The sequence below is a fragment of the Nanorana parkeri genome, unplaced genomic scaffold (assembly GCF_000935625.1).
Source record: "Nanorana parkeri isolate BGI_ZX_2015 unplaced genomic scaffold, ASM93562v1 scaffold1618, whole genome shotgun sequence".
Classification (NCBI taxonomy): Eukaryota; Metazoa; Chordata; class Amphibia; order Anura; family Dicroglossidae; genus Nanorana; species Nanorana parkeri.
In genome coordinates this window covers 117,653-138,020 of record NW_017307886.1, presented here as the reverse complement: position 1 = coordinate 138,020, position 20,368 = coordinate 117,653, and the positions used below count along the sequence as shown (strand labels likewise).

Genomic DNA, 20,368 nt, shown 5'->3' with positions numbered 1-20,368 from the left:
GTGAAAGTTTTTTTTGTGTTGAAGAGGGGGGGGGGGGGGGGAGACAGAGAGGGAATATGAATGTGTATGTAGTATTAGCTAGTAGTAAATCACATTCCACTGGAGTTGGTTAACATGTTGCACTGCTTAGCCAAGCTGCTTTTTCAAATCTAAAGTGCTGATCATTAAAACTGAAGAAGCTGGGGCGTGGCTTGGCTATGGCGGCGTAAGGAAGCACATTGCTTGAGCTCTGCTATCACCAGAGACTTTTCAGTTGATCGAGACATCTTATGATGTCGTTGAAAGGGCAAATCTCGTTGTGACAATAGCCACCGCTCACAGACCTCCTTACAGTGCTACCTCTCATCACCCGCGCCAACGACCCGCAGCACCTCCAAGACGGCCATGGCTTCTGAAACACAGGTTAAGACCCCGAGGCCTACTTCTCCCCCTCGACCTCGTGGCACCCCGGCCTTGTCCACCCTGAACTCTGGTGGCCCCACCTCACCGCGGGCAACTACCTCTCCTCCCGGTCCTAGCCCAATAGAGGACCCGATCTTCCCCCTCACTCTGACTCCGCAGCAACCTTCAGAGGCGATGACTTCCCTGTCCGCTGGTGAGATCTCCTCCATTCTCCTCTCTTTGCCCACGCAACAGGACATGGCCGCCCTGGTCACCAAAATGGAGACCGCGCTGAGGAAAGACATTGCTAGCATAAACAAAACAGTCTCCCAACTGGAGACGGAGGTTTCTACCTTGTCTACAGGCCATACCCACCTGTCCCACAGACTTGACCGCCTGGAATCGGAGACAGCGGCATACGACCGCCATCTATCCATCTTGTTCCTCGCGCACGATGACCTGGAGAATAGGTCCCGGCGGAACAATGTAAAACTCCGGGGGCTCCCGGAGGCTACAGATGCGGTGGGCCTTCGCCCTACGGTGACTGCCATTCTCAATTCCATCTTGGATAAGGCCCCGGACTCCCCTCTAGAGATACACCGAGTCCATCGCGTGGCAGAAAGGCCCCATCCCCTTTGACTGAGTGGACATCTCTAGCCTTCCGGACCTCTCACGCCGCACACTTCAGATGCGACGGACCCTACAACCTCTCCTCGCTGAGATCCGCCGGGCCGGGGGCCTCTACACTTGGGGGTATCCCTTCAGCCTGAATGTGCGCCGAAACGGCCGGACCTTTCTTCTGCGCCACCTGACCCAACTGGAAGACCTTCTTGGAGATGCCCCCGGTGGAGGTACCAAACTGGCTTGGCCCTGACCTAGACGTTGTGTGCGGCACCTTGTCAATGCGAGCCTGCATCCCGACTCTTTGGAAGAGACCTGAACTCCCCACCATTCACCAATGGCTGGATAGGGTACACGACATCTACCTCATGGAAGACCTCACAAGCTCACTCAACAACACCTCAGCCAAATTCCGAAACACTTGGTTCTACTGGATTGAGTTTCTCAACTCTCCGGCGTATACGGCCCTGCGCCAAGGACACAGTGGGTAGATCTCCTGGACAGAATACACCTTACATCTCTTCTCCGCTCTCCCCTTCCTTACTGAGCAGATCTGCCTTCTCTCCTTTACTCTCCTCTATTAGCTAATCTCCATGATGCTATATCCAGGGTCCCCACCTATGTTTCCCAAAGCCACCGTAAAGGTCTAGATTGGATATTTGTGCCTTCATTTAATCTGCAATGTGTCCTTCACCCCACTCTTGGTGCCCCTGACAGGCCCTTGTTGTACCCTGAGTTTTTTCGTATTTTTTACGTTCCATTTTCCCCCTTCTGTGATACCCTTGGGAAAATTTGAAAACGACATTAAATAAAGAATTTGTAAAAAAAAAAAAAACTGAAGAAGCTGCTGGGATACGCACAACAAGTTGAATGGGACATAATACTACTAGCTATACCGTGAAAAGGCTAAATGAGAACCTCACAGTCCGAAATGAGCACAGATGGCAGGATCAAGTCAGTTCAATGAGGTACCATTTAAAAGAACCAAATAAAATTGGAAACTAATAGTAGTTAGTCACATTTAACTCTGTAATGATGCAGAGGTTTTGCCACTCATCCAAGTGGCTTTCTCAGCTTTTAGGAGTGCCAGGGATATAGCCCAGCATTTAAAGCCCCACAGGAAACTCCCATCACCTTAGAAAAGAGAAACTTTGTAACTGAAAGCGATAAATAATGATCAAAAAAAGTTTAGATGTAATCTTTAAAGCGTATCAACTGCCTGGATGCATTATGCATTTATAACAATAGTTTACAGAACAGTTTGTAATGTTTGAGGAATAAAAGAGATAGTTCTCTCATGTAGGAAAGCAAATCATACAGAACTTGTTTAATGTGCACTATTATTCATTTTACACACTATCAGTTCCTGTGCAGACACTACGCTCTTCTGAAATGCAATCATAGAATACTTACAACTGCTCCATGTTATCTAGTCCAAAAAACGCCCCATCCATTAGTTTGCTGATACCATTCCGTTGTAGTTTTAAAGATTTCAGCGAATCCAGCCCTTGAAAAGTCAAGCTCTCCACAATTTGAATTCGGTTTCGTCTCAATTCACTGCAAGAATTAAGTATGTTAATTTACATAACCTAATGAGTTGCAATCATCTGGCTTTCATTGCTATTGATCCACATTCTTTAGACAATCCAAACATAAGGTGGAGAGTAATATACTTACAGGAACTGCAAATGAGGGAGCTTCAGACTTTTTGGTTGAATCATGCTGATCTTGTTCCTGTTAAGTTTTAAAACTACTAAAGAGCCAGACAAGTTGTCAAAGCATCCAGCTTCCAAAGTAGTAATTCTATTGTTACTTAGATTCCTGTATGAAGATGAATTAAACATGTAAGTAGAGAAAAAAAAAAAAAGATGGCCAAATAAAGCTTGAATTAGACTCTTTTACAACAGACTGTAATGCAGATTTAGCATAGGTTAACTCTCAGAGCATCCTTCTGCTGCAGACATCAAATGTCATACCCATAAAAAGCAACTAGAGCATAAGAACATAAACGGCCCACATAAAAGGCCCACTATTCATAAGTATTGTATTCTGATAACTGGATGTAGTGTGTAATGGATGTTATGATAATGTTTAGTATTCCTTTTTTATTTGACATATTTTCTTAACATTTAGGTGTAGACCAAATTGTCCAGGAAAGGCGACAGTGAGAGAGCCGGTGGAATTGAGCAGTTTCAGATTAGGGGAAAAAAATCTTTATATTACATTGTTAAAATTCAGACTTAGACCATGGAACAGTTGTCCATGTTCTAGTCTGTTTCAATCTATGACTGTTGGTCTGCAGCTTGGCCTGCACGTAAATGTGGCGAAAAAATAATACGTGCATGTAAAAAATAATCTAAATACGGTCATTATACAGTATTACTTACACTTATAAAAATGCAAAACCTTTCCTTGCAGTGGTCTTTTAAGGCTCATTGTCTCAAATATTGCTCAAGCCTGCAAAAACCTTTTGTCGGTCTCCCTTTTAAAGTATGCAAATTCTCATGCCAAGTCAAACGTCATAAACACCCAAAAAAAAAGGGTTTCCCCCTTAGCATCAGTCACCTTTCCCATCAGTAACCCCCCCCGCTTCACATGAGAAGGCTACTTTCATATCAGACCCCCCCAGCCCCCTTTCACATAAGCATACCCCTCTTCGCATCACAGTCCTACTGCCACAAAATTTTGAGGCACCCCTGAGGCCAGGAATCACACCCTGATTGAGAAAGGCTGTTTTAGAGGAAGAGACTAAGCACAGAGCAGCAGATTACCAACTGTCTTCAAAGGGTGCTTTTTGAAAAATTGAATCAGTCCCATATTTTTAATAAAATTACCAAACTTTAATATGGATGGAAATTGGGAATGAAATGAAAATCAGACCAATACTTTTGTAGGGTGTTACTCCTTTCTAACTTCTGCAGTAAAACTAGTATCTTGTTGATCTTCGTTAGAGATGGAGTCTGGTGATATTGAAGATTAGGAACATGTGTTGTTTCTTCTCAACTACTAAGATTAATGAAAAGATTCATGAACTTTACAAGCATTTAGCTGTGGTTCAGCAACACAGTATGGCATCAACAAGTACCTATTTTGTCTGATTTGATCAAAATGAGTATAATACTATGTAGGGAAAGAGTATAATACTATGTAGGGAATGCACAGACCAGCTAGGCATAACACAAAAGAATGCAGCATAATTCACAGTGGTCATGTGAAGGAAAGAATTTAGATACACCGTTTAGTAATAATAAACCATTAAATCCCCAGTATTCACATAAAACAATTAAAAAGAGAGGTCCTGTTACCAATATGCCACAGCACATTAGACACTCCATGCAAGGTCTGCTTTGAAAAGTGGACCTTTCCTAAAAAGCAACAAAATATATATTTTTTTTTTAAATCTCCGTGCAAATTAAAAAAGTATTATACTCGCCTTTCCTCAGGCTTCTCTGATGCAGGAAATTATATCCTCTTGCCAATGAGATTCTGGGGAATGGAGAGTGCTGCAAAACTCACAAGAAGGCACCTGCAGCACAGTGCTGGGAATGTCTTTTCAGCAAGATATGGATTCCTCTACATCCCTCAGATCTCGTCGAAAGTAGGACGACACCACCCTTGCCAAGATGATGTAGGCGAAAGCCAGGGGAAAGGTAAGTACACTATCTAACTTCTCCCATATAGCTGTTTTTTTTTTCTTCTATTCAGGGTTTATGCTGCTTTTCATATAGGGCAGGGGTCAGCAACCTTAAACACTCAGAGCCATCCATTTGGACCCATTTCCCACAGAAAAGAAAACTCAGGGAGCCACAAAACCCTATTGACATCTAAAAGGAAGATAACACTGCATTTATCGTTTTTTACCTTTATGCTATGTATATAGGTATATGTGGGCTTAGTAACGCACTGGACTCTGGGCTTAGTAACGTACTCCCCCCCCCCGCTCCTCATTCGGACTCACCTGGCAAAAGCCACAGCCAGCATCCCAGCCAGCAGGTGTGCACTGCAGGGGGCGGGGCATGTGACACACACTTCTCCTCTCCCGCCGCCTGTTACTAGGGACGCGGCTGGGAGAGGAGGTGAGTCACAAGACCCGCCCCCTTACCGAGAAGTCCATCGGCAGTGCGGGGCCCCGGGACCCTGCACTGCCGCATATTCCACCGGAGGACTGGACCTCACTGGGCCCCCACAACCTCAGGCCCTGCAGCCCCAGGGCTAGTTCTGACCCTGGACAGGGAGCCGCAGCAGAGGGATGAAAGAGCCACATGCGGCTCCGGAGCCGCAGGTTGCTGACCCCTGATATAGGGGAACGGTAGGGCCACTGAAAAAGCAGACCATGCATATTTTAAATCTTTAAGCTACACATGAAAAGAATGTGCATACAGTCCTGTGAACATTTAGTTACACCCTATGGAAAGGACTTTAACATATTTGAACAGGATACATTAGAACTTTATTTAACCACTTGAAGACCAGGTGTTTACACACCCTTCTTGGCCAGGCCATTTTTCAGTATTCAACGCTGCGGTGAATACTGACATTTCTGTCATGCAATGCTGTACCATTTTTTGGGGACAGATAAAGCTTTCTTTTGGTGGTATTTAATCACTACTGGGGGGGTTTATTTTTTACTATATTAAGGAAAAATTACTGAAAGGTATTTTTAAAAAAGTGTTTAGTTTTTTTACATTATGTTATAATACAATTATTACTACCCAATTTTTTGGTAAAATATAAAATACGGGGTCACGTCAGGTAAATAGGCAATAAACATGTCAAGCTTTAAAATTCCGCGTACCCGCCAAATCAGAAAAAAAACTACCACCTTCTTCATGTGTGACTTTACTTTGTTTTTTTGCAACATTAATTTTTTTTTCCACTAAGAAACCTAAGAAACCCCGCTATGTGATAGCAAAGAGGACGTGACAAGTCCTCTTTATGGAGACATCAGGGTCCCCCAAAGAAGCTGAGGAAACAGAGATCTGCTTCATCAGCTTCTGAAGCTGGAGAGTGACACAAGAATGTGGAAGTGATGTAATATACATCACTTCCGCATTCTGACACCGGAGGGAGTTCGTGTACCGATCTCCCTCTGATCCCGTCACAGGCCACCATCCTGGTCCCGGGCTCGCACCGGGCACAGCAGAGCACGGGACCAGCGGGAGGCCTCGGAGGGGGGGGCCCCACATACCAGCACGTTATACAAGCGATCCGCCGGCCATCACTTGTATGCAAACAGGCATCGCTGCCTGTTTTTACATTTTGGCACTTTCCGGCGAGAGTGCGAGTGGGCGTGACTGACGGGACGTTTAAAAACGCCCGCTCAGATCCAGGGAGCTCCCGGCTGGCTGTTTTTTTTTTTTATATACAAAGGCCGGCTGGGAGGCGGTTAAACAATGCCTACAGATAAAGGTCATCTACTTGAATAAAAACACAAGAAACATTTGCCTTTATAATAATTGATTGAACAAAAATATTAATAGATGTAATGGTGTACTGCGGAAAAAGCAAATCCTGTGGTAAAAGATTCTCAGAGTTTTCAAATCCAAGAGACCCGGCCTTTTTTTTACTCCAACACAATTGTATTTCAATTAAAGTTTATAAACGCTCAGTTGTAAGCACTTTGTTAATGCTGCTCGCGCCTGTATCCCAGCCTTGTGGAAGAGACCTGAACCACCTAATATATATCAGTGGTTAGATCGCATTCATTAAATTTACCTTACGGAAGACCTTACAAGCTCTATTAAAAACACCTCCGATATTACCAGAAAACTTGGCTGTATTGGAGGTAGTGTATAAATTCAGCAGAATATCTTGCAATAAAAACGAGACTCGGGATAGTGACTAATGGAGGAAAGAGATACTTATAAATGTATTTATTTTTTATAGAGGTGCACCGAAATAAAAAAAATTGTCAGGCCGAAACCGAAAATGTTAATTTTTCTAATATTTTATTTGTATTTATTTTTTATAAACTTTTACATTTTTTTATATTTATTTCTATTTATGAATTCATTTTTTTATTAAATATTTCTATTTTTTACTTTACTTTTAGGGGCTTCGGGGAAATATTAGGGGTCTAAAACAGACCCCTGATATTTCCCTTTTAAAATAGAAAAAGAGATTGGGGACACAAAGTCCTCAATCTTTTTCTGTATCCCCTGTTATCAATGAACAGGAATCCTCTATGAGTGTTCCTGTTCATTGATAACTTGAGAATATAGTATGTTTACTATAAACTACAACTATGATTGAACAGGAGGTGATATAGATCACTCCCCTTCATTCATAATTGATGATATAGTCCACATACCATATCCTCAATTATCTACACTCAGTGATCACTGATCGCTGAGCGTTTGCTCTCCTCTCTGACACACTGTCAAAGGAGGCTGAGCGAGTGGTGCAGTGAGGAGAGCTCAGCCTCCTGTGACAGCTCTGTCTCCGCCCCCACACCGCTCTGCTGGACTGTGGTAGACGGCCTAGCGGTGCGGGAGGAGAGACACTGGCCGCTCACAGCGCTCTGCCGGCTGTCACTTTCTCTCCTCCCCGCTGGGACACAGAGCAGCGCCCAGCGGGGAGGAAAGAAACCATGAATGCGCCGACGTATCGGCAGGAAAATGGCACTTTTCGCCATTTAGCCAAAAGTGACATTTTCAGACGATATGTTACGGCTGCCGATATAACGGTGCATCCCTAATTTATTTTTATTATTCATTTTTCTTTGTGCCTTTGTCCTGTTTTATGTAGCTTTATCGTCTATATTTTTAGCGGGATGGACATGAGGCCGATTTATGTCTTAATTTATTTGTGTAAAGATGTTTCTGTAAATGTTTCTTATGTTTTATATTCTAGGTTTCAAAATATAAAATAAAGAATTTAGAAGAAAAAGTAAATCCACATGGCATGGTATTTCCCCCGTAGCAGAAACTACTTTTTGTAGGCATCTTGTATAACTGTCCACCAGTCTTTGAAATCAACTTAGTAAAAGTAAAATGTTTGACTACTTCTCCATGCAAACTTCTTTTGGCTGCAAGATGTTTGTAGGTTCCCTTTTATGAACCATTCGTTTTAAAATCCCTCTACTAAAAATTCTCAATGGGAATCAAATTAGGGCCTTGACTAAAGGAAGTCCATAACACTCCTTTTTTTAAGTAATTCCTTGGTGAATTTGCTAGAGTGCTTCAAATTATCATTCGTGTTGAAAGACTCATTTGCAGTTAAACAAAATTTTTTGACAGATGGCCTCACATTTCCATCAAGTATACTGATTATGTATTCTATGATAGAGAATGTATAGGTGTCTCAGTGAACAGCCCAGGCCCTGAAGTAAAGCAGCCATACACCATATAATTTCCACCATCAGGCAAAAACATCAGGTTATTTTCCTAAAATGCTGAGACAAACATATCTACTGTTACCAAACAACTCTATCTTTAATTGATCAGTCTTCAGGACATTGATCCAGAAGTCCTGATCTTTGACTATACTGTATATTCAATGCAATCTTACTCTACTGTGCTTTTTCTCACTGAATTGGTGCAATCTCTTTCCGATTATAGATGCATGCACTTTGACACCAACTGTTACAAGAATCACCCGAACACCCCAAGATGACTTATCAAATTTCAGCTCTTGAGTTGAAGTTGCTGGGCAAAGCAGTCCTGCGCAAATTAGCAGTTGTTTGAAATCTACAAGATTTGTAAACTATTCATTTCCCTACAGAGGAATGACTAATTTAAAATAATTTGGCGATCCTTTTAAATGCCTTGCTAGACTCAGGCATCCACAGCTTTTTTTTTTACCTGAGGGCCTTAGAGAGCTCTATTTATCTTGGCATGATGACACCACGCATGTCAATAGAAACAAGAACACCAGACCCTAGATGTTTAGGGATACTATAAAGCTGGCCATACACCTATAGATTTGATATGGTCAGATGGAAAAAGTACAACAGATTCCTCCATCTACACTAAACTGTGTGGATGGAGGAATCTCCCACTAGCACAAGCTTCAGTATCTTGCTACCCTGTTTCCCTGAAAATAAGACCTACCCCGAAAATAAGACCTAGTACTATTTTTAGGAATTGCTGAAATATAAGACCTACCCTGAAAATAAGACCTAGTTATGACCATTCCCAGGGCCGGTGGTGGCATAAGAGGGAACTTGAAGAGCCGCGGGAGAGAATCAGTGGTGCCAACGAAGCCAGCGCTAGAGGAAGCAAGGCGGCACCGGAGGGAGCAGAGCTGCATAAGCCGATGCTTCCTCTATAGTGATACCAAATGCACTTCGCCTGTGAGGAATCAATAGTGAAAGCGCGCTTCGCTCATTCTGGCCAGCGATTGGTTAGCAAATTGCTCTTGGAAAGGTACGGCACCCCTGATTGCCCTGATCACCATATTTTTGTACATGAATACATGTAGACTTTTCTACATGAATAAGTGTGGATTGTTGTACATTGAAAAAAGAAAAATAAGACCTACCCCGAAAATAAGACCTAGTGTGTTTTTTTTGAGCCAAAAAAATATAAGACAGTGTCTTATTTTCGGGGAAACACGGTAGTCGGCCCCGCTGGCTCTCAAAACACCTGAACAATGCCTGCATCCAATCAGATTGTTCAGGTATTTTGACAGCCAACGGGGCTGACTAGCAATATACTGAAGCTTGGCCCAGCGGGAGATTACTCCATCCACAGTTTAGCGAAGATGGAGGAATCTGTTGCACTTTTTCCATTTGACCATAGAAAATCTGAAGAAAATCTATAGGTGTATGGCCAGCTAAAGACATGTTCCTCGTTTCATTTTCCTTGCATACTCCATAAGGAGGTTCTAATCGTTGGCACCTAATCTGGAACACCCGATTCTAACTGTATGGATTTGAAGTTGTGGTAAATGTAGGTGTGTACTTACTTTTTGCATATGAAAAATCCACTTTTTGTTCCGTTAGATCATGGAAATAAATACTCTAATTCAATTTTATATGTTATTATAAAGAGCATACCACCTTATTTCATGTAGACATTATTTGAATCAAGTTATGTTTACCTTCATATGTTGAAAAAGTCAATAGTTTCCAAGGGAAGCATTTCTTTTTGTCACATGACTGTATAATTAACTTAAGTTTTGCTGTGTGTTCTAGATACACAGATCCTTTTATATGCCCATATTTATTGCCTGTTCTAACTTTTCCTCATAAGCAGGTGTAAAAAACCATGAGTAATTTTAGGAATTTTACACCTAAAGAGCAATACAACCGGTTTTTTTTTATCCTAGTGCATGTCATGAAAAGAATAATTTCATTTCAAATGAATGTTTATGTATGCTGCAACAAAGGTTTCTGGGTCAAACATATGCACATTGTTATAAAACGGGTCACTTACAAATACTTCATAGGGATACGTGGAAAATAGGAGCTTTTTATTTCTGTGAGAAGATTTGAGCTGAGGTCTAAGGTTTCCAAAGAAAGGTACAGCTGAAGCAAATCTCCATCTAGCTCTGAAATTTTATTATGTATTCTGCAGATTAAAAGAAAAAAACAAAAAATGATATCAAACTTTAACTTCACAAAACTAAATATACAATAAACCTTAATGACATCACAATTTATGGCTAACAATTATCGTAGCTGACATTTAACAGTGCAAAAGGAATTTTATTTCTTTGCAAGGATTTAAACTGTATGTCTAGGCCAAATGTACCCGGAAACCTTCCTGTCCTCCTTCCAGATCACGTCTCACGTTATTTTTGTTTTCCTTTTAACTTCCTGTATCAAGAAATGCTTTTTTTTTTTTTTACTTCTTGTGACCTCACCAAACTTGTACAATCTTTTCAGGATTAGCTGTTAGAAGGCCATTTCCTAGTGAAATAAGTACACTCCTTAGTCTCCATTCACACCTAGGCGTCAGCGTTTGCGCATGTAAAACGCATGTTTTTCTGCACAATTTTCCCTCATGGTTTGCACGGCTGTGCGCGTTAAACGCGCATTAGGCAAAGACGTGCATTTTGTAGAGCAGATCAAAGTGCATTGCTGTGAATGAGGAAATGTGTGCGCAAATGCACACGAAACATGCGCACAAATGTGCAAACCGCTTGTGTAGCGTGTTTTAATGCGCTTCCACTGAAGTCAATGCAGCCAAATGTGCTGCAATCTGCCCTAAAGCTCATGTAATTTTTCCAGCGTTCTGCGTTTTACAGCTTGCAACTAAACTCTAAAGGTGTGAACAGGGGCCATAGAAATGAATGGTATTTCTTGTGTTGAGAGTTTTGTCGCACTTAGCTTGGAGCGTCAAAACGCCCAGGTGTGAACAGGGACTACATCTCCCAAGATCTCTTTTCCTATACACCGTATGTGTGCTTAAGTTGTTTGGAAGGAAGGTAGTGGCATTGTTCGCTGGTATTTATACAAGTGGAATAGGACAGTGAGGTCTGGAAATAGGTGTTCTGCAGTCCAGCAGGAAGGGATGAAAACACATGGGAATTTTAGAGCAGCAAAGACACTGCATTTTCAGCCCCAACAAGTTAGGATTTTTAGCAGATCAACAAGTATTTTTCAGTACTTAGTGTTGTGAAAGATAAAAAAGGGGGAAATGGGTATGTATTGTAAAGATGTTCTGCCTATTTTTTTTGGAATCAAAGTTTTTTATTCAGTTTTAACAACGACAATACAGCAGATAGTATATCTGATATACAGCACAAAGATCTTGTGGTCGACATTTTCAATTACAACAGTGCAAATGACAAACGATTGGAATGTCAGGTCAAAAGGCACTTGTGCATTAAAGCGCACATCAGAGAGGCAAGGGAGACAGAGAAAAGGTTTAGAGAAAGGGGTACAGAGGAATAAGGTAAAGAGAAGGAGCAAAAGTCTGGTGGCAGAGTGACCGCCCCAGATGAAGCAATGTAATCATAGGGCCGTTATGCTGGTAGAATGAATGTCAGGATGAGCATATGCTATCCAGGGGTTTCAGACCTTCAGACATTTATTTTGGGTGTCCAAGAGGACACTGGCTAGTTTTTCATTAATAAAGTACGAGTCAAGTCTACGTCTGACCCCCGCAAAAGGGATCAGCTGCTTCTTCCATGCTTGTGCTATGGTTTGTTTGGCGGCCAGGAGTCTTTGTAATGTTTGGGGGTTTAAGATATAGAACTGCAAACCAAGGGTTCCTGGCAACATTCGTTTGGAAAAGTGATCGCAACAAGCGGAAATACTCTGCAGGGGGAGCATGTAAGTTTTTCGTAATAGATTCCCAGCTGCGAGTCCGGCCCCTCTTAACAGGTTGTGGAGGTAGACAATATTGTTCAACGTCCACCTAGTGAACGCCCCAAGAGACTCCATCCCCGGAGGAAAGAGCGGGTTACCCAGAATGGGCAACAAAGAAAGATGAGGAGAGACGAGTTGGCTGTAATACTACGTGTTATCCCACACTCTAGTGTGTGGCTCATCACTGGGCTGTGGGCCCTGGGGAGCTAGGTCAGTGGAAGTCACGGGAGTGCCTTGATTGAGATTGGCTTAGAATGTAGATGTCACCTACACGATCAATGTTGATATTCTGAGTGACACCTATCAATAAATGGATTTGCACTAACTTATGAGTTTCTGTCGTGCTGGTGACATCTACATTCTAAGCTGTTCTGTGTGCGGCGCCATCCACTGTCATTTCAAGCACCCATTTACTTTTTTTGGGATTTCCGGTAAGGAGTGCTACAGGATTTATGACTTTTGATTGAGATCGGGGCACAGTACACACTCTCCAGCTCCACCCACAGTAGTGTTTGTGCAGACATGTATAGGTTTGTTATGGGGGCTGAGCAGCTTGAAAATATTTGTGAAAATTTGGAAGACCGAGACCGCCCTGTTTCCTATGGCGATGGATGGCGATGTAGCAACCTCTCCAACCCCTCAATGATGGAGAGGTTGGAGACTTGTGCAAAAGAATCCAAAATGGATAGTAAGTTTGGAAGGGTGATATGAGGCTGGGTAACCGTGAGGAGGAAGTCATCCGCAAATATGTTCAGTTTATAGTCAATTTTGCCAACCCACACACCATGGATGTTTGGGTTTTGCCGTATAAGGTGTGCCAAGGTGGAGAGGGAGGAAAGTGGGAGAGGACGGGAGGGCTGGAGGTGAAAGGGGAGGGGAGGAAATACAACCATGATAAAAATGATTTATAAGTTTTCCAATAGGGTTTCTACAAGCTATGCGAGAAAAAAAACCTCTACTGTACAGGGCAATCTTTGTGGGGAAGGATGGATCAACAAGGGGAAAAGGCAGGCTCGTGCCGTGTCTCCAATGATAGTCATGTCCAGTCCCCACAGAGATGGCGGGGAGCTACAATGTTAATCTATAGTGGTGCAGAATTGCCAGGGTCACCAGGATCCCCTCCAGAGGACAGTCGGGTAGGCGATCCCATACTAATTAAGTGGCCCAGATCTCGAGGGGAGGGGGTGGGGCCACAGACTAGTTTCACTCCATCCAACGGAGCTCAAAGTAGGGGAAGAGGGGGATCCAGGGTGTAACTGGGTCAGATATAGTGCAACCTCCATGGGGAGGGGGGTAGGATCATACAAGCGTGCCCTCAGCACAGTCTCGATGACAAAGGGCAGGATCCACTCCTCACAAAGGGGGCACACAATGAGAAAGCGCAATAAGAAAAATTTTTTAACATACATGCAAAGGCACAAAGAAAAACATTAAACTGTTATACAAGAGAAACAGTGCATAACAGGGGGGAAAAAAAACATCTAGGGAGGAGAGGCACTTTAGATATGCAGTAACCAAGTATGCTCAATACATCCAGCATGGTGGAACTTCAATATTATATTCCAGGGTAACAAAAACCACAGGAATTTCATTAGGCTACAATACCCGTTGGCCCGTGCTCCTAGGTCAATGTCAATTCCATGGAAACGATAGGGTGGATGGGGTGAGGTTAAGTCATGCACAATGTTCGGACAAAGACGTATTTGGAAAATCGGTACGCTGTGAGAGCAGCGGGAACTGCCACAAGGGCTTGGAGGAAAGCAGGATGGTGATGTAGCAACTTCAACTGATGGAGTCCTCTTGTGATTGCCGAGATCCCCGAATCCCGCAGGTGCGATCACGGTGGGTCCGGGGACCGTGTTCCTAGAGTGTCGTCAGGCTACGGTGACGACACTCTAGGCCTTCATGATCGCTTCATTGGATTTATAGAAGGTGGGCTTAAGGATCACATCGCGTGTGGGGCCATACAGCCTCTTGGTGCCCAGGACCCGAAGCACACGATTCATCCCGAGCCGTTCCACTGGATAATGCGGGAGGGGCTTCTGGAACATGGCTGTGACCATGGTGTTGAGATCCTCCACGTGCTCAAGTATTCACCGCAGACTAATATTGCCACGTCTGTTGCAGTTCTCTAGGTCCTTTTATTTCAGGAGAATGTTGGACAGGTCAGATTTTACAGAATCTAGGTCCTGTTCGTGGGAATCCACAATGGAGATCACATCGTCCATTTTGTATTTAATATTGTGGCGTCTCGATCCCAGGTCCCTGATGACATGAGACAGTTGGGCCGCCAGCTTATCTGTGGCTGCTCCTTCTGCAACAGGAGCTTAAAGCGATCCAGGAGTTCAGTCTTTGCACGTCACCTCAGGCGGAGCGAAGCAGCAATGGAGTAGTGCTCTGATTTGAAGAGTGGTCCGCGTCCGTCACCGGTTCTTCTGAAGGGGGCTGTGTGTCCAGTCCAGGAAAAGATGGCGACATCTTGGCCGGAGTGCAGGCCGGAGCCGGCGTGGTTGAACAACGGGAATGGTTGCTTTTTGCGTTGCCATTCTTTCCCATTTTGCTCCTCCACCAGTCCAGGAGGTCTTGCAGCAAAACAGGTGGGCACAGGCGTCAGATCCGAGCACCGATATTGCTAAGTTTGCATCCGGGTGTAGCGGAGCCAAATCAGGGTGTGGCCATCCTGGTTGGCTGCTAGCTAGCCCCCCTGACCGCCTATTTTGTTGACCATAGCAAGTAATCTTATAAAAATCAGCATTGCAGATTACAGTTTTAACAAGTTAGAGAAACCTCCCCATGTGATAAAGTGAGCCTCTGACTACTTAAGGTGCTTGTTATTGCGGTCTCACAGCTCAGAAATGGCATATAACCACAAGGATGTCTGGAAATCTTGAGTTCCAATAGCTTTTTTGAGCCTTTTATGCCTAAAGGGTTCCACAGTAACATATGGTAAAAGCTGTATGAGCCAAACATTTATCAATCGTCAGATAATAGGGGACAGCAAAAGTAGCAGCAAAAGAAACCCATCCACTATCAAGGGGTTTTCACATTATTGCTTTGTCCAACTTATGCAGTTGATGTACAATGTTAACAGGTTAAGGATTCTAGTGCATACAAAAGATGATCGTTTTTTTTCTTCTTTATTATTACAGTCTGCATCTGGTTCGTAATTTACACGAATATGTAATAGTAGTAATTAATACCTAGATCAGTTCTGCGTGAACTTGGCTACATTAAAATACCAGGCTCTGGTTCTAAAACCAGCAACTTGCCTCCCAAGGTATCAGATTTTTCACTTACCTAAAACACATATTTAATGGAAATGGAGAGTGAAGAATACGTTTACAGACCAGGAAATTATAAAATTGTGGAAATCCAGATCTTAAAAAGACACATAAAATTAAGTATATTAATGTACTACCTAGATCAAAGTGGATAGCGGGTGTGCATGAATGGATCCAGCGTGGATGTAGGTGCTGGTATCCTGACCATCCCAAAGCTTTGCATAGCCCCGCTGGCGTAATACTTTTCCAAACGCGGACGGACCGCATCGAAGGGTTGGGAGTGCAACTGGAGGGGGAGCGGGTGCACGATAGCATGCATCGGTGGTCCTCTCCCTAATCTTCCCAGTAAATACCTGGGTCCTGGTGTGCTGAGGCTGTGGAGCGGAGGTGGACCGATACGCGTGGAGGAGTGGTGGTGGAGCGGAGGTGACATTGCTCTGTGTGGTGGCGGGTGGACGCTGGCTTGTCGGCTGACGGAGTTGGTGTTCTGGTGGTGGATGTCTTCCAGTGGCAGAGTGGAGGTGCAGAATACTGTATTCTGTAGAAGGAGCTGGTTGAAGGTGTTCTGGCTCCCCTCCCCCTGGAGGTAAAAAAGGAAAAGTGTGGCTGGGCAGACTGTTGAATGAGCAGTAATAGCTCATAATAAAAAGACCAGGACAAAAAAAAGAGACTGTCGAAGAGGCAGCAAGTGGTGGAACTAAGCAACCACCCCGTGTACCTAAACAGGCCAGCAAAGAGAAGCAGAAAGTGGGGTCACTTTCTGGCATGACTTTGGTATCCATGGCAGAGCAAATACAAGCTATGTGAATAGGTGTATCCTTTCTCAGACAAGATATGCAAAAGATTAAAAAGAGAGGTTGACGGAGGCAGAAGATAGAATGAACAAGCTGGAGGATGTAAATACCTCTATGTGTGCGGATCTTAAAATGGCGTTGCAAAAAGTTAAGTTATTCACATATGATTGAAGAATTGGAAAATAAAGCAAGGCGCAACAACATCAGAATGGTAGGAATGCCTTAACAGACTGAGGGGTTAAATCCAGTATCCTGTATGGAAAAGTGGATATTAGAGACAATAGGAAAAGATCTGTCTCCTATGTTTATGATTGAAAGAGCCTATAGAATTCCTGCACACACTCCTGTACATGGGAATTTGCCAAGGAGTATGCCGTTTCAAGTGGCTAACTATAGAGACATGGAGGCAATCCTTCGGAAAGCTCGAGAATTGGGAGCTATATCTATTGCAGGTGCGAGAGTGATGTTATTCTCAGACTTTCCACAGGAAGTTCAGAAAAAAAGGGCTCAATATCAGGAATTGAAAAAAAAAAAATGCGCCAGATGAAAATACAATATTCAATGCTATATCAAGCGAAAATGTGTATAATTACTAATGAAAGGACTCATTTTTTTTATATCTCCTTTAGCAGTTTCTGGTTGGATAAATATCCTGTGAGTGATACAAGATGTCAGAAGCTATGAGTAATAATGTGGGATTTGAGGTTAGAGTATATTTAGAATTGAGTATTAAATACACCACGTCGAGATCTGGAGAGTAAAGATGAATGTTTGGGTGAAGTTAATGTCTCTAATACCCTATTTGGCTCCTGAGTGGAGTATATAAAGTTGTGTGAAAAAGTGTTGGACCCCTTCCTGATTTTTCATTGTTTTGCACGTTTGTCACACTTTCAGATCATCAAACAAATTTAAATATTAGTCAAAGATATCACAAGTAAACGCAACATGCAGATTTTCATTTGTATTATTGGGGAAGACAAAATCCAATCCCACATGGCCCTGTGTGAAAAAGTGTGTGCCACCCACCCCCGTGTGAAAACATAACTTAACTCTGGTTTTATCACACCTGAGTTCAATTTCTCTAGCCACACCCAGGCCTGATTACTGCCACACCTGTACGCAATCAAGAAATCACTTAAATAACCAAAAGACCAAAAGATCCTCAAAAGCTACACATCATGCCGAGATCCAAAGAAATCCAGGAACAAATGAGAAAGAAAGTCACAAAAGACCCTGCAACAACATCCAAAGAACTGCAGGCCACACTTGCCTCAGTTCAGGTCAGTGTTCATGACTCCACCATAAGAAAGAGACTGTGCAAAAATGGCCTGCATGGCGGAGTTCCAAGACGAAAACCACTGCCGAGCAAAAAGAACATAAAAGCTAGTCTCCGTTATGCCAGAAAACATCTTGATGATCCCCAAGACTTTTGGGAAAATATTCTGTGAACGGACAAGACAAAAGTGGAACTTTTTGGAAGGTGTGTGTCCCATTACATCTGGCGTAAGAGTAACACCGCATTTCAAAAAAAGATCATACCAACAGTAAAATATGGTGGTGGTAGTGTGATGGTCTGGGGCTGTTTTGCTGCTTCAGGACCTGGAAGAATTCTGCTGTCCACCAAAAAATCCTAAAGGATAATGTGCGGCCATCTGTTCGTGACCTCAAGCTGAAGCAAACTTGGGTTCCGCAGCACGACAGTGATCCAAAAACACACCAGCAAGTCCACCTCTGAATGGCTGAAGAAAAACAAAATGAAGACTTTGGAGTGGCCTAGTCAAAGTCCTGACCTGAATCCTATTGAGATGCTGTGGCATGACCTTAAAAAGGCGGTTCATGCTCGAAAACCTTCCAATGTAGCTGAATTACAACAATTCTGCAAAGATGAGTGGACCAAAATTCCTGCACAGCGCTGTAACAGACTCATTGCAAGTTATTGCAAATTCTTGATTGCAGTTCTTGCTGCTAAGGGTGGCCCAACCAGTTATTAGGTTTAGGGGGCAAACACTCTTTCACACAGGGCCATGGGGGTTTGGATTTTGTTTTCCCTTAATAAAAACCTTCCTTTAAAAACTGCATGTTGTGTTTACTTGTGTTATGTTTGACTAATATTTAAATTTGTTTGATGTCCTGAAACATTTAAGTGTGACAAACATGCAAAACAATCAGGAAGGGGCCAACACTTTTTCACACAACTGTATACGTGGGAGGTTAATGTAAAAATGGTTTGTGGGGGGTTAATGTTAAAATGGTTTCGGGGGTGTTCTGCGTTGCGTTTTTGTTTTCTCTCTCTCAAGTGCCAAATTTCTATTTACTGTTTTTTTCTCTCAAGTACCAGATCTCTATGTGTACTGGTGGGCAATGTTCAATGGTTGTGAATTGTAGCATATGGTAGTATGCTCTGTATATCAGAACTAAATATAAATGGATAAGCAAAAATTATCAATAATATCTTGGAATGTTAGAGGTTTGGGCAATAAGACAAAGTGCTGTGCGGTACTATCCAACATTATGTCTCACAAGCCATCAATTATTTGTCTCCAGGAAACGCATTTCATGGGAGATAGTGTTGGTTGGCTAGAGGGCAGATTTTAGCAGTATACAGCTCATGCATGTTACTCTGCATACTCTAGAGGTGTATCAATATTAGTCTGTAAAGGTATAGCTTTCTCATGTATACAAGTATGCACCGACATGGAGTGGGGGGGGGTCATGTCATTTTAAGTAAACGTTATTTGGTGGTCGAGTTAGGTGACGACGGCTTCACAGGAGGGTCTAGGCATGGCAGGGTTGGTAACATATGGATATTTCCGTAGTCACGCCGCCTAAATTCTGGGTTCGGAGTAGGCACACTCAGTGGGAAGGGCAGGCTAGTGTATTAGTCAGTTAGGTTGGCAGCATTCTCGGCACGATGCGGGTCGGGGACTTACATCTAATCTACCTTACTTCATGTTTTACAGTGAGGAGTGTCAGCATGTCCCATGTGTCCGAGAGTGTGGATTTGGCGTATTTAGCAGAAACTACTGCCAGAGCTTCTGAGCATGGAAGTACAAGGAGCAGGGAACAGGAAAGTGCCCCTTCCATCAGGGCATGGACTATCCCTAGGCTCATATTGGAGCTACAGGAGGAGAGGAATCCCTTTTCCTGCTACCGCCAGGAAAGCGGAGTTATTTAAATTGTTATTCCCTCCGGCAGCAGCTAGTGAGAGAGCGGAACAAGTTTCCCTGCGTACAGTGGTCACGTCTCTGACGCAGATACACACCTCAATGAATACTATGAATACGTCTCTGCAGGACTTACTTCACAGAATGGAGGCGAGCGCTGGTTGTCCCAGCGGCAGCAGTGCTAGACGGTCCTAGCACCTCAAGTATTCCCTTAGTGCCTAGTGCCCCGGTGATCATTAGCGCAGGTACCAGTATATCTCCTCCCAACATCACAGCAGCACATTTTGTCCCAAGTAGTCTGAAGAAAGAGATTTTGGAGGGCAAAGACGTGAACTTGGCGTCACTGCTGATCGCGGCACATGACGTCTCTGAAAATAAATCATATGCTTGCGGGGAGGTGTCGGTAATTTTGAAAACGAGGGATCCAAGGTTGAATAGGAAATTGTCCTTACCCGAGTTCATGCTGGCATTCGGTACATATAGAGATGTCATATGTACAGTAAGTCCTAACCGTAGGGAGGAGTTAGATGCTTATATACATCTTGTTGTCGATTTAGGGTACAAATACGGTGGGCATGCGTTCTATGATTATCACCGCGCATTTTCAGCAAAGGCGGCGGCTGGTCTGGCTCAGTTCCAGTTCACGACTAATTGGGGAAAGATAGATACAGAATTGTTCTGCAGACATTTTGCAGGTCTCAAATCGTCAGTCTGTACGATTTATCACTCTTCCGCTCATACAGTCGACTGGTGCCCCACACCAGCACCAGCCGACGTTGCCACCACAGGTAAACAACCAGGGCTATTACCTGATCCTCCCGGTACAACTCCCACACAATTCGACAAACTGGGTAGACCCATTCACAGTTT

General features: G+C 43.4%; 1 protein-coding gene across 1 annotated transcript in view; it reads right to left on the bottom strand.

Annotated features, from left to right (window-relative positions):
- The window catches only part of LRIG2 (leucine rich repeats and immunoglobulin like domains 2), a 115,312-nt gene that overhangs the window by 79,308 nt on the left and 15,636 nt on the right, over positions 1–20,368 (bottom strand). The window contains exons 2-4 of the mRNA XM_018570872.1: positions 10,380–10,514; positions 2,680–2,823; positions 2,416–2,559 (exon numbers count right to left, since the gene is read on the bottom strand). Coding sequence (XP_018426374.1) covers positions 2,416–2,559; positions 2,680–2,823; positions 10,380–10,514 — 423 coding nt within the window. The remainder of the gene's footprint in view (positions 1–2,415; positions 2,560–2,679; positions 2,824–10,379; positions 10,515–20,368) is intronic.